Source organism: Rhamphochromis sp. 'chilingali' (assembly GCF_963969265.1).
Source record: "Rhamphochromis sp. 'chilingali' genome assembly, chromosome: 3".
Classification (NCBI taxonomy): domain Eukaryota; kingdom Metazoa; phylum Chordata; class Actinopteri; order Cichliformes; family Cichlidae; genus Rhamphochromis; species Rhamphochromis sp. 'chilingali'.
The window spans coordinates 31,434,224-31,448,244 of record NC_137931.1 but is presented as its reverse complement, the minus strand read 5'-3'; the positions used below and the strand labels follow the sequence as shown (position 1 = coordinate 31,448,244).

The following is a 14,021-nucleotide window of genomic DNA, read 5'->3' as shown; positions in this document are numbered from 1 at the left end:
GGTAGTTCACAGAAAAATAATAATAATAACGTAAAAATGCAGAAACCGTGTAATAGAACGGGAAAAGGTCTACTCTGAAATAAAGTAAAAACTATTGGATTATCTTAATTTAAGGACTTTCAAATAGTTACTAGCTTTAGTGGCTTACTTTGCATATATCGGATATCAATCCAAATGTAATTTATCTAGAGAACAAAAGAAGCGATGTTCCATTTCAAATTTACGTCGTTTTTATAAATAATAAATAAACAAATTAATAAAGTCCTTCGGATGTCCCCAAGTATGTTATTATGTAGTAGGATATTAACGAATATGCATGATATTGTATCAATGATTTAAAAGAAAAATGTGGGTTTCCCCCATATGGGTTTTTCTTTCTTTTGGGGCATATGGGTGCCCCAAAAGACAAAACTGCTGTGGGCTCTGTGTGGACACATCCACCTGGGACGCAGGTGTGTCAAATGTGGGTTTGCCCTGCTCATACAGCCCCACAGTTCACCTGCTTTTCTTAGGCGTGATCAGGAGGGACAGGATTACACAGTCCTGTGAGTACATTCGAGAGACAGTTAAGGCTGAGCAATTTGGAGACAAAGTTAGAGAGTCATGTGCAGAGGAGGGGTAGCGGATACAATGGACAGAGGATGTTAAATACTGAGCTGCCAGACAGGAGGAAAAGAAGACCTCAGAGGAGACCCGTGGAGGTATTTACACAGGACATACAGAGTGTTGGTGTGACAGAGGGGGATGTTAGGGATAGAGTGAAATAGATGCAGATGTAGTTTAATAGTTAATAGTTTAATTATTTATATAGCACATTTAATTACAACAGGAGCGTTGACCAAAGTGCTGTACAAGAATACAACATACATAATAAAACAACTTAGAGTATTAAAAGCAAACACCAAATATGAATTAACAAATAACAAATAACTCTCATGCTGTATTAAAAGCCAGTAAATAAAAATGCGTTTTAAGATAAGATTTAAAAAGATTGACAGTAGGAGCCTGTCTGATGTGTAGGGGTAAATTATTCCACAGCTTAGGCGCTACGACTGCAAATGTACCCTGTGATGACTCAAAAAAACGGTTAAATATTAGTTTTTTGTTTTTGTTTTTCAAACTACGTTTTAGCTTATAGTTTAATTTTAGTTAACCATCATATATTTGTTTAATCTAAAATAGTGTACGTACACTCCCTACCGGTAGGGGGCAGAGTGCTGGAAAAACATGCACCACCAACAAGGAAGGAGGGTGGTAGAAACGGAAGTAAGATCAATATCAACAACCTGAGTTTACAACTCAAGTCGAACTTTGCTGCAGTAGCGGATAACATTTCTGAAGTTATTGTTATAACTTCTTACGCTTTAGTATTGTTCGGTGCATTATGGGGGAAGCTTCAGCCCATGCGCTGTGGCGGCGGTTTATCTCTGTGCTCAAACTCAATGGCTAGTTTGGAGATAAGTTAGCTCACTTTTTGTCAGCTGACTGGCTTGAACTTACTTTGGCCGTCTCGGGTAGAAAACTGTCGTCTGATATGCTCGGATATTGCTTTCGGGTTAGTTTGAACACTGACGTAGGCTTAGTCAGAGAGTGTTCTCGCTGCTGTTGACGCGTCCCGGTACAGTCGTCTTTGCAATGATCCTGCAGCTGCTGCCACCAGTCATCTAGCTGGCTCCTCTCCTACTTTCCCCCCTCCCTTAATGGCTCACTGCGGCTCCTCTGAGCCCAGCGCAAAGGTACAGGCCCCGCACCCGGACAGCATCCTGCCCCCACAGGGTGGCGTAGACCAGAGCATGAAGCCGGTGCTGTTTGAGATCTTCGGCGAGCTTTGGACCGTCCAGTCGCGTCTCGGCCAGGGAGTCTCGGCCTCGGTGTACCGGGTCAGTTCGGGCAGAGCCACTGCAGCTGTGAAGGAGTTTCAAGCCGACACTCAGGGAGGAGATTACGGGTATCACAAGGAGAGGTCCGTGCTGGAAGACATCCAGGGACATAAAAACATCGGTAAAAGCCTTATTTCACTTGTGTAAAACGTTTGCTCTCATGTGGACCATTAAAACAGTTGCATAACAAACTACTTTTCTTTTCCTGTATAGAAGCACAACCTACCTAATCATTCGTTTACAAAGCAGACGTAGAACAACCTCACATATCTGAAAAACTGCCATTTCAACAGTACATGTGTATAAGAGATCAGAGTGGATCTACAACAGCGGAAAAGCTTAATAGGAAGCATTTTTTAACCAATAAATGTCAAATGTATTAGAAAATCACTGCCTATTTTTGCAGTATTTGCTTAGAAAACCCAGTCATCTGATTTGTCCCCACCCTAGTTTGTTTATTTCCTTTATAATAACTCATGAACTCATATCTAGTAACATGCTAGTCTTCAACACCTTCATCTGGCCTTAAGTAGTTCTTAAAAGTTGTTGTGAGAGCTTAACTTCAGTGGATTGTAATAATCCATTTATGTCATGGGGATCATGTCTGTACAGATCAGCAAGATGGTCTTATACTGGTATGTCTTTCTGCTGGCATTGCACTGTTATTGACTGTTTTTGTTGAAAACCTCAATGAAGTTCTAAGTAATATAATTCTCACCATGTGTGTAACGATGCATTCTTTTCCCCCTTTTGTTTCTCAGTCACACTGTATGGAGTGTTTACCAACCACAGCTCTATGGGTGTGACCACACGCTGTCTTTTGCTGGAGCTCCTGGATGTCAGTGTGTCTGAGCTGCTGGTGAGGCGCAACAGTAGTACCCAAGGTGTAAGGTAAGTGAGGTGATATCACTATTGTGTGGAGTAGTGATTAAAAGAAGCCATAGCTTGTAGGCAGTATGGATGAAACTGTGAATAGATAGAATGCTGATTGGTTGAAAGCTGAACTGGAACAGATGAGAGCACCAGTGAAGTTAACAAAGTGAAAGAAGTGGGGAAAAATAATCAAAGGTTAAAATAGCAGCCTGAGAACCTCAGGCAGTAGCTGCATGTTCGAATTTTATTTCATTACAAAGAAGTTCTTTGTATGGTATGACTTCTTCTCAGTCTTCTGTGGGGGGCACAAACAGGAATAGTTGTTCCACATATGACAGTAACCCCTGGTGATAGCTATCACATGTAGACAGTTGTCTGCAAAGCTCTACATAGGACCGAGGCACAACCAAGCCAATCCCATTACTCTGTCTATGGCAGATTCAAATTCTTACCATGTTTCATTTGCATTTTCCCCCCATCCTGACACTGTCAATAGTCTCTGCAAATGACAAAATTTTATGATTTTGTACATGTCTACTTTTCAACTTAAACTGTCAAAAGTTAGTGGCATTTCTCATGGCAGTAGTTTCTATATTTACATTACAGACTTTTGCAACGTTATGCGTTAAATCTTTTATTACCTTCTAAATACATTGGATAGTAACATAGTTTTCTTTTCCTAAAGCATGGAGAGAAGGCTTCATGTTTTGCCATACTCGTGTACTGTGTCAAAACCTCATTCAAGCAGCACATAATGCCATCTGCTGGTCAAACAAATATGCTGCATGTATTGTGGCTGTACTACAACATAAAGTGACGTATTGTGGGATAGTTTGACAGCACTATTTATCAGTTGTTGGGAGTGAAGATTGTTCAGTTTTCCTTTTTTTTTCCAGCTGTAATACAAGATTTTTAACAATATAAACAGCATCTGGACCAGTGATCATGTTATATAATAAATAATGTTAGATTTTGTTATTGCTAAGAGGATGTGAGTTACCTGTGTAACATCCTAGTTCAACATTTGTGTTTAGAGCCCAGCAAGGCCACTCCATGTGGCTTGTCCAGCACTGTGCCAGAGACATCCTCGAGGCTCTCGCCTTCCTTCACAAAGAAGGCTACGTCCACGCAGACCTCAAACCACGCAACATCCTCTGGAGCGCTGATGACGAGTCCTTCAAGCTCATTGACTTTGGCCTCAGCTTCAAACAGGGAAACCAGGTGGGGTTTTGTTATTATTCTCAATATTTTAAGCTCAACAATTTATTCCCCAACATTAAAAAAACATGATGCAATGACTGAAGTTAAAGATGTGTTTTTTTTACAGGAGATTTTCTTTAACTTTAAATATTGTTCAACAGATTTTTTTAAAAATCCAGAAAAAGGTGGATGTGGTGGAAGATACAGGTTCATTCAATAGTGAGTTTGGCACTGATTAGGTGGGTTTTGACCAGTTTGTGATGGCCACTAGTCTGTGGTTTCCTGCCGTTGTTGCAGGATGTCTGCAGGTGCAGATGAGACTAAAGAGAGGTCTAGGTGTTAGAAGACATGGATACCTCGGGAGACTTTGCGTGGCAGACTTAGGGCAGACGAAAGAAAGCTGACAGCCAGTAGCGGGCTGCTGAAAGCAGACCATGAGAGAGCCTGAGCAATTTGGAGATAAAGCAGCTGTTGTTATTCCAAGCTTCACCTTATGAAGGCATTGAGAGTTTTTCCTCTTATTGACAGAACTTCTTAACACAGGCTCTCTGTTTGTCTTCTTGGTTGGAGCTGAACCAACTAGCGATTGAGTTTAAGCTTTTATGAATCAGTCTGTATCAAATGCATTTAGAGCACATTATTTGAAAAGAAATAAATGCACTTAATAGAGATGACTAGAACAAATGTTTTGTGCTCATTTTGTTTTTATGTTAGCTAAAGATAAAATAGTGTGTATTTAGATGTGAATGTTAATAAAAGAGGATCAGGGATAGCTCTGTTTGTGAAATTACGACATCCTTATCTTGCAGGATGTCAAGTACATCCAGACAGACGGGTACCGCGCACCGGAGGCTGAGCTTCAGAACAGCCTGGCTCAGGCAGGGGTGGAAATGGAGGGAGACTCGGGCTGCACGGCCGCCGTCGACCTGTGGAGCCTGGGCATCATCCTGCTGGAGATGTTCTCAGGAATCAAATTCAAAGACACCGTCCGCTCGCAAGAGTGGAAGGTATGGCAAAGCTCTCCAAGTTTTAAGCAAAGAAAAATCTAATAACACAGACCTTTGGTGCAATAGAAAGACATGAGCTTACACAGTATGGTTTTCTGCCCTGCAGGATAACAGCGCTGCCATTGTAGACCATGTCTTTGCCAACAACAGCCTGGCATGCCCTGCCATCCCCGTCTATCACCTCAGAGACCTTATTAAAAGGTAAAGAATCATCCACTAAACAGTGAAGTCTTATCATGATGGCTCTGGTTGTTGACTCATGTTACTTTGTGTCTGCAGCATGCTTGTCACTGATCCAAAACAAAGATGCTCAGCTGAAACTGCCCTGCTGAGCCCATTCTTCAGTATTCCCTTTGGTAAGTGTCAATATTTGAGACATTCACTAAGATAAACACAACTCTCTGGTGTGTTATACTTAGGTGTGTGTGCGTGTGCGTGTGTGTGTAACAGCACCTCACATTGACGACCTGGTTCTGCTGCCTTCTCCTGTTCTGCGTCTGCTCAACCTAATCGATGACAGCCACCTGCACAATGAGGATGAATATGAAGGTACAACAGCATGATTTTTACTTTGTTTTTTTCCATATTTTTGTGTTGCTTCTATCCTTCACTGATTTCTCGAAGCTTTATTATTCCATCGCTTGCCTCAGTTAAGTAAAAATGTCGGATTGTCATTCCCAGATATCCTGGAGGACATGAAAGAGGAGTGCCAGAAGTACGGATCCGTGGTTTCTCTGCTCATCCCCAAGGAAAATCCAGGGAAAGGACAGGTGAGTCTTTTTGTCCTTCTAAAGCTGCTTTTTAAACTTTCCTTCTAAACAAATACAGCTTTTTCATACCTTTCAAATGAATTGAAATCTGAGAGGGTTTTAATCTTCCATCATTTTACAGTTGCTGTATTTTATTAAGAGAAGCCTTGAAAGAAAAGATTACAGTTCACACTTCCTTTGCTGCTGCAGGTTTATATTAAAACATGACCGATCTTTTGTTTATTTGCAGACTTTTCGTCTCACTGTATATAAATGTATATCTATAAATGCAGTTCAGAAGATTGATTAATAATGCAGTCATTACAGCAGAAAACACATTTATTTTAAATTTATTTACCTTTATTTAAACATGAAGTCCCATTAAATCAGATGTTTTATAAAGGAAAATTGTTTGCAGCTCATTATCTAAATGAGTTGAAAGCATGTATTCAGCATAGCCGTGAAATACAAACAAAAGCACCCACTAAATCTTCATTTCCCTTCTGTCCACAGGTGTTTGTGGAGTATGCTAACTCCAGCGACTGCAAAGAGGCTCAGAGGCTGCTGACAGGCCGCACCTTCGATGGGAAGTTTGTCGTGGCTACCTTCTACCCTCTGAGCGCCTATAAAAGAGGTTACCTCTATCAGACTGTCCAGTGAACTTTTAAATCCTCAATTTACACCTCAGCATAGTTTGCATGTTAAAAACACAACTGCAAAGGTCACCAATGAGTAGCTGCCCTGCAGTTTAAGCTCTTTCAGATATGAGTGAGTGTAGTTCTCCATGCAGTTTTCTACAGCAAATCTGTGTTTCATGCAGAGTGCAAACTGAGCTGTGTAGCCTCCACCTTCAGTCTGTGTGCTCTTTTTATCCATCCAGTGCTTTAATATATACTAGATCTGTCTCATTTAATATCTGTTAGCCAGAGGCCTGCGTTCTGGGGACCGTAGTGCCTGTTCGAGCTTCCGTATCACTTTCATTCACTCATAAAACCTCCCATCAGAGTTCCAAGATGAAAAATTATAGCTGCATTTAAAAACTTCTAAAGGACATCTCACTTGATAAATATATAGATATTGACTTTACTTCATCAGCTTTATACAGAATGCTGTTAAAAACATGTAGCAGATGTTAAGTAGTAATTTAAAGGGAGTTTTATGCATCAAACTCAAAACTAATGACAAAAACACCCTGAGAATCACACCCCTTCAAAGTGAAAATTTACTGTGGTGAAAGCAATCTGTTAATATTGCCTATTTATATATCTTTTTAGGTTAAACATTTTAGAGGAAATGACATGGTACCAGGGGAATATCCAGGTGTCTTCTGCCTGTTTTCAGGGAGATATTGTTTGACTAATGCTTCCACTAGCTGGTAGTTTTCACTCACTAACTCACTGCCATTATCTGAGAAAGCCGAGGGGTCTCTGCACCCTCTCCTGTAGCCTTATGCGTCGTAGCCTTTCATTTAAAGCCAATGTGCTCTATTATCTATTTTGATTATTTTCATTGTGTGTGAAACCTTTCAGAAAAACATGCAGTAAGCATAGTTGTTGTTGTTGTTTTTTCACTGCAGCACACAAGCAAGAAAATTAAGAGATAAAACTGAAGAACTAGTAGGTAAATAAGCCTGTGAACAAAAAAAGGTTCCAGCAGAGGCGAAAATGTTTTCTAACTTCCTCTAACTTGAGCCAGTGATGTGTTCCGTTTACCTCGTAATTTTGTAGTCCGGAGCCAAAGCATTAACCAGATATTGGATGCAGATGTGTGCAGTGGGACATTGGAGATTACCCTGATCAAGTGGTGTAAAGCCACTACCTGGAGGATATTTGTAGCCTCTTTAATTAGGACTTTTTTTTAAGACAATCTTGAGTTGGTACAGTCCGTGTTGCTGTCATCACTGTTTTTAAATCTTGCACATTGTGGCTTTTAAAGGCTGTGCAGTACTGTTGCAAGGTGAAGGCTACTGTACTAACTAGATAAGGTTTAATATATGACAAGCTTCCAGTGTGTTGGTGCATGATCCAGGTGATTGATTGTACACTGCCAGCCCAGTGGTGTAGCATCATCGTCCTGTGGTAGTTAGTACTTTTCATACTAAAGCCAGTTTCTTGAAATGCTGCTTTTTGCATGATGAGGGGAAAAAAAGAAATCAAAACAAAACATGTAGCCTTGAGATAAAGATTTCCTGGAGCCAACAAAGTTAATATTTTGCATCTTTTAGCAGCAGGTTTTGGTGTTTTTGCAGTGGAATGTGTTTTTTGTTTTCTTGGTTTTATTCTTTTCCATTACTGGGTTTATAGTAAACACCAAGACCGCTCTGAAAGTATTTTGAAACATCAGACAATTTCTACACAAGTGCCCTATGACATTCACAGGCTAGCTAACTAACCAAAATGCTGCTATGACAGCTGATTGTGCTACAGCGGCATGTGCTTATAGCTAAAGCCTTTGCTGATGCCTTATGAAATAACCTTCCAGCAGTTTTAGTGTCCACACAAATTAAAGTGGACTGTTACCAACAATAACCTGGAACAAATCATTTTTCTCCTTCATTAGTTGCTCACTGCTAATTTTTCTTCTTATAGCCCAAGTAGCTATTAATCAAAAGCTCGAAGCTACATTTGACAGTGCAGGTGTTAGCTGCGGTAAACACTAATGCTAATACTGCAAGATTCTAGAAGTGAAATTCCCGTTATATTTTTCATGTTGATTTTGATCGTGAGCTGTAATTTTGTAACCATCCAAAGCAGACTGGCTACAGGCGACAACATTATGAAGCAGTGCTGTGTGCTCCTGTAGAAAGCAGATAGCAACCTTGTTTTAACAAAAAAAGCATTTTATTCATAGTAGAGTAAAATGGAAAAGAACTACTTCACCCACAATCACGACCTAAATCCTCAAATTCTGACTTGAATCCTTCTTGAAATGGAAAAGCCACAAACAGTGATTCCAGGCAGGAACAAAGTCCTTTACTCTATTGAGAACTTCTACTTTACTACATACGCAAACATCAACTACAAAATATATTGACAGCTATTATTTTACAACACTATGATGGGGAACACGATTAAATTCAAGAAGGCTGAAAGTTGTTTCCTCTGGAATCTGGGGTGTGCAGTGCATTGTGGGATGTCTAGTTCCTTCTCCGTTAAAAGTAACTTATGCGCATATTATTGTACCTTTTGCTTTTTTCCCTTTATTGTTTTTAACCAAAAATCTTTTTGTGTTTTTTTTTTTTGTTTGTTTGTTTGTTTTTTATGATTCCTCTCGTAGCTGGTTGGCTTGGTTCGAGGCTTAAAACTCTTTAACTTTCTGAACAACAACATGTAAAGTGCTTTGAGTGCTTAGAGTAGAAAAGCGCTAAATTCAAACCAGTCCACATCAATGGAGAAAATGAATGGGATATTCACTTCTAGAACCGGAGCTCTTAGAAACATGGGTGGTTACTGTTGAACTAGCAACAAAACACCTTTGATTATATTAAACAGAACAAAGGTTTTTTGTTCAGTTTTTTTGCTCAAAGTTACCCTTACAGTTGACCCATTATGCTTTTCCTTGTTTTCTGCCGCCGAGGGCAGATTTCCATAATATATCTTGTGTTTTGTGAGGGTTTGCTAGTCAGAAGAAATTTGGCTCCAAGGGAGAGGAAACGATTTGTTTCAGACAGGGTGGACTGAAGAGTAAGGCTCAGTATGTGGTAAAAGGAGTTATTCTGAAGAGTGAAACATGCAGTCACTGTTTTGGAGTCCAGTCATAATGATATTGAGCTGGCATAATAAGTCTTCTTTAAAGTCTGGTGTGTGAAAAGCAGCAACTGGGTATGCTGCTGAAACATAAAAACACGATAGAAAACCAGATGGTGACGTCGATGAGGAGAATAAGTTTATGCATTTATACTCTTTTTTTTTTAATATAATCCAATTTCATTTGGATTATACTTAAAATATAAACTGAAAGAGAAACAGCAGCATTATCCTTGGAAAGGTCTAAAGATGTATTTTTCTACAAACTTTATGTTTTTGCCTGAAATGTGAATTCCAAAGTTGAGAGCATCTCTGTTGAGTTGAGAGCTGAGAGCATCGCTGCCCTGAAATCTTGATTTTTAAAACTTGAGTCCTTCCAACCACTTTATGATAAAGCAGGTTGTAGATCTGTGGCATGTAAGCACATTATGTAACTGTAAAACAGGGATAAATAAAAAAACACCCCACATCTACTCACCCAGTCAGATTAATTAATTGGCTTACAACGTGTTACAAGCAGAGATTGAATATTGTGAATGAATTCCTTGTTTATGTGGAAAATAGTAAGCTATTCTCCACCTAAAATGGGCTGTAAGGGTGGTTTCACTACTCATGAATACGACTGGGGCCATCCACAGTTTCTTTTGGACTGCCAGCCACAACACACAATAAACCAGAGAAGCACAGAGACGAAGTTAAAGATGTTAGACTGAAAAAGAACAGAACATGAATCCACACTGTTGTCGTTAAAGCGCTGCAACATGGTTAGTTTCATATGTTTTTGTCGTATATAATCAGTTGAGTTCTGGTTTTTACTGTTAGTAGTTTATAGTGAAAAGGGCAAAGCAGGTCTGTCTGTGGCTGCACCTTCAAAATGATAATGTGACCAGCTGGCTTTTATAAACGAATAGAAATACTCGTTGATTTTATGAAGCGTTTGTTACCTGAATGTCTGAGTCCAGTGCTGCTCTTTATTTCACTGGAAGCATGAATATAAAAAGAAAATGTGTCCACAGAGCTGTGAGAGAGAGACGTGGGGGGAATCCTTTGGCAGTTTTAAATGTTTGAGTGGAATATTTATTCAGGTTGCAGTTTTTTTTAAGGTGTTTGCTGATGGTGATGTGAGCTCTATGATGCAGAAACAATGTTTTTTGAGTTTGTTTATGATTTTCTTTAGGTAAACTTGCAGTGTGGAGCTTTGTCTCCCGTGTCTGACAGTGGAAGTCATTTCATCAACACTGTTAACGCATGCTGACCATGATTGTTTTTAGACACATCATCAAACTCTTCTTGGAAGTTTCCTAGGTTTTTTCCACTTTCCTCTACTCTCTCTGCATTACTGTGGTTGCTTAACTCTTCAGTTTCGGCAACCCAGTTATTGCTGGGTAGGCATAAAACACGTTGCTACCAGTGCATCAAATTTAAAACTCCAGTACTCTATGAGCAATCATAAGCTTAATAAGCTTTGTGTTTAGAAAGACCTTGATTGTCTGCCACAGTCCAGCTTTACATTTTGAGATTGGGTAAAGTTTATTTAGACTTTTGTTTTTTAATATATTAGTTAAAAAAAAAATTTCTTTGCTCAAGGCAGAAAAGACGCTCCGCGCCGCCTCATGCTGCTGGCACTCGCAGCAACTCGAGCAACTGAAAACGTACGTTGGCCTGAAAGTAATCCACAGATGGTTGTCTGGCTGCATTTTTGAAACCCTGCAGATAGGAACTGTATTTATGTACTTTTATCACTCAGAATAGAGCAAAGTGTGAGCAAATCAGAATATCCACGGTAGTGTTACGCCTCCTGTTTACGCCCTCTGAGGCTTGTATCTCTATCTTGTCTCTGAGGCAGCTTCTCACTTAAGACTTAAATCCATTATTTTGTCTTGATAGACTTCTTAGGCACTCAGTTAAGGTTGTTGATTATAAATTTCTTTTCTTCATTTATACGACTGCTTGTTGCAGCACTAATGCACACTACTTTATGTGCGACTGCATTAGTGTTTGAAGTATCTGGTTCTCTGTGTGTGTGTTTGTGGCATTAGAGCTCCTTCGAGTATTTTATGATGTTGTTCAGCAGAGAAATTAAAAATATTAGGGTTCAGAGGTGGGCGATGATTTTCTTTGTCTTTCTTCCAGTTAGCTGTCCCACTTTTGACCTGCATTTGAGTGTGTGTGCAGAGGATTTTGATCCTTCTTTTCCCCCTTTTTTCCAATTTCATCCTGCCTGCTCTTGTAGTCTTCCATCCTTCTTCCCAAATCCAATGCTGTGATTCAAACGTGGCTCATAAGTGTTTACTTTTCCAACTTTTTTAAGTTGTAAAAATGAGATTTGTTCTCTGCATATTCCATCTGCTTCACTTAAATTCTGGGTTTGTTTTCCTTGTAGCTGCTAGTGAATCAAGGTGCAGCTTTAAGTCAGTCCATTTTCTATATTTCTGCCATCAAAGATATATTTTTTCAGAGTGTACTTTATCTTCACTGCACATTTATTGTGCATCTAGATAGTGTCTTATATGTATGCACACCTGTGTGGAGGATGAAATAGCAGTGAAAAAGTTAAACGCCTTCTAGCTGTGTGCATGGCGTGATGTGTAATGTGTGCTGGGACTATTCTGCTCCATCAGCATGTGTGTGGTGATATGGCTCTATATACCAGCTTGCTTGCAAAGGCAATCGAAAAATCCTTTGAAATGACAAACAGGGAGTCAGTTTAGAGCTGAAGAGTGAGTGAATATGAAAAAGTGCCGCCAGCTGTTTAATCTTTATCACAACTGTTGTATGATGTCCTGTTATTGAAAGCACATTATCAAAGGAATATCTTGAAATTCTTTACAGCACAGCAGATAAAAGCTGAAGATTAGATCAAATATAAAGAACATCAGCTGCTTCATTTACACAAAACATCAACTGACAGTGAAATGAGCGAGCTAAACGTGAGCAAGAACACTACAACAGTAGAAATGTCCTGTTGGTTCAGGGTTTTTTTGTTTTTTTGCTGAATTTGAATTTAACATGCTGCATATTGACAAAGTGTTTAGAAAAGTGTTCTTCGTGTGAATAATTGTCATTTTTCTTTTTAAATCTTTTAAAGCTGCAGTAATTGTTTCATTTTCAATCCAAACAATAATTCTACATGGGTTAAGGGAAAAAAAGCTCTGTGGAGCTGAGGAGACAGTCACTCCTTATGACATCTTTCACGTTACCCTTTATCATTTGACAACAAAGACACTGATTAGTGCAGCTTTAAAAGTGTGTTTTCTGCACAAACAGGTCCCAGAGTACTGACCTGAGTTTTCTTTTCTTTTTCTTTAATATCTGACCAACTACTGTTGTAAAATCAGGTTTGGGTATAAATGCCAAGCAGGCAGCACAATCTCTGAGGGCTCAGAAATACCAAATCCAGACCGGAGTACCAGCTGAGTGAAACCAAATGATGTGAGAAGCGAGAGAACTTGCACAGTAATTGTTGTCATTTCGAGTCCGAACAAATTAAAAAAAAAAGGTCTTTTAGTGTAATCATTTAAAGAGTCGAAAGACAATCCACAAGACAAGTGTTGCCTTTTGTTTTTGGTTGAGGCCTTCTTGTTGATTTTATGTTTGAGAAGCAGTTTACTGAATGTTAAAGTTAGATGATCTTCCAGAGAGCAGTGGGTCCATTTGAAGCTCAAACCTGACTGATTGCTCATAAATCACAGCGATGTGAGGATTTCTGTCCTCAGTGATGAGTCCTTCTTACTGAATATCCCACCGGTCACTGAAAACAGATGATTGTTTTTGATTGTTACAGATTGTCTGCTTAGAGAAAGCACAATGTAAGAAGGTCACTGTATGCAAGATGCATGCAACACGTGTGAACCTGTGTGTGTTAATCCATTCTATAGAGCCTTCCAGATCACAGTAACCCATGGCACTCACTGTGTTTGAGTGTATCACAATAAAAACAATGCTTGACTTGAAACTGCAGTCTGTCTGGTGTTTCGGGACTCGGGATTTTCTCTCTTTTTCTCTCAGAAGTCTTAAAAAGACCCCTATATGTAGAACAAATGTTCATTTAACAGTCCAAAATGAAATATGGTTGTTATGTCCAGTATAAAATGATATTTAATAAATTACATCACTGGGATAAAAAGTCAATTTGTGTTTTTTCTGCGGTTCATTCTGTCCAGTAATATGGAGTGGAATGCCTCTTAGTGGTCACTGTTGGAACTGCAGTCAGCAGGTATGGTGAGAAACCATCTCAGCATGGTTCAAACTCGGGAATTCCATTTACCAGATTGATGAGGTTTGGTTAGAGATCCTCTAAAGTCTTGTACATTAGTAATGAGGTAATTGTATTAAGAACTGAAGATGCCTCGTGGATAAGAGGTGAAAATCTTCAAAAAAACCAACAACTTGAAGTCCAGTCGCCTTTTTCTCAAGCTCTTAAGACTAAAGGTAATTGTGTCGTTAAACTTAAAATCCAGGTTATTCACCTTTGAAAATCTAAAAACTAATGCTTTGATTCCCAAACCTTTTCCTAGGTTACTTTCCCCAAAAATATTTCTCCAACTCAATGGGAGGATCCAGAAT

The 14,021-nt window shown here is 39.3% G+C and overlaps 1 protein-coding gene across 1 annotated transcript; it reads left to right on the top strand.

The window, feature by feature from the left end:
* The first annotated feature begins 54 nt into the window (after positions 1 to 54).
* On the top strand, positions 55 to 13,410 carry uhmk1 (U2AF homology motif (UHM) kinase 1). Its single transcript, XM_080877926.1, has 9 exons — positions 55 to 2,001; positions 2,642 to 2,771; positions 3,788 to 3,974; positions 4,763 to 4,960; positions 5,067 to 5,161; positions 5,240 to 5,316; positions 5,411 to 5,509; positions 5,642 to 5,730; positions 6,223 to 13,410. The coding sequence occupies exons 1-9, from the start codon at positions 1,701 to 1,703 to the stop codon at positions 6,367 to 6,369; spliced, it is 1,323 nt and encodes a 440-aa protein (XP_080734052.1). The 5' UTR covers positions 55 to 1,700; the 3' UTR covers positions 6,370 to 13,410.
* The last annotated feature ends 611 nt before the right edge of the window (positions 13,411 to 14,021 follow it).

Excerpts from the sequence above, each read along its gene's own strand:
- uhmk1 (XM_080877926.1), top strand. The coding sequence starts at position 1,701 with ATGGCTCACTGCGGCTCCTCTGAGCCCAGCGCAAAGGTACAGGCCCCG. Across the intron at positions 3,975-4,762 it reads GCTTCAAACAGGGAAACCAG|GATGTCAAGTACATCCAGAC; the intron begins GTGGGGTTTTGT and ends CTTATCTTGCAG. Across the intron at positions 4,961-5,066 it reads TCCGCTCGCAAGAGTGGAAG|GATAACAGCGCTGCCATTGT; the intron begins GTATGGCAAAGC and ends TCTGCCCTGCAG.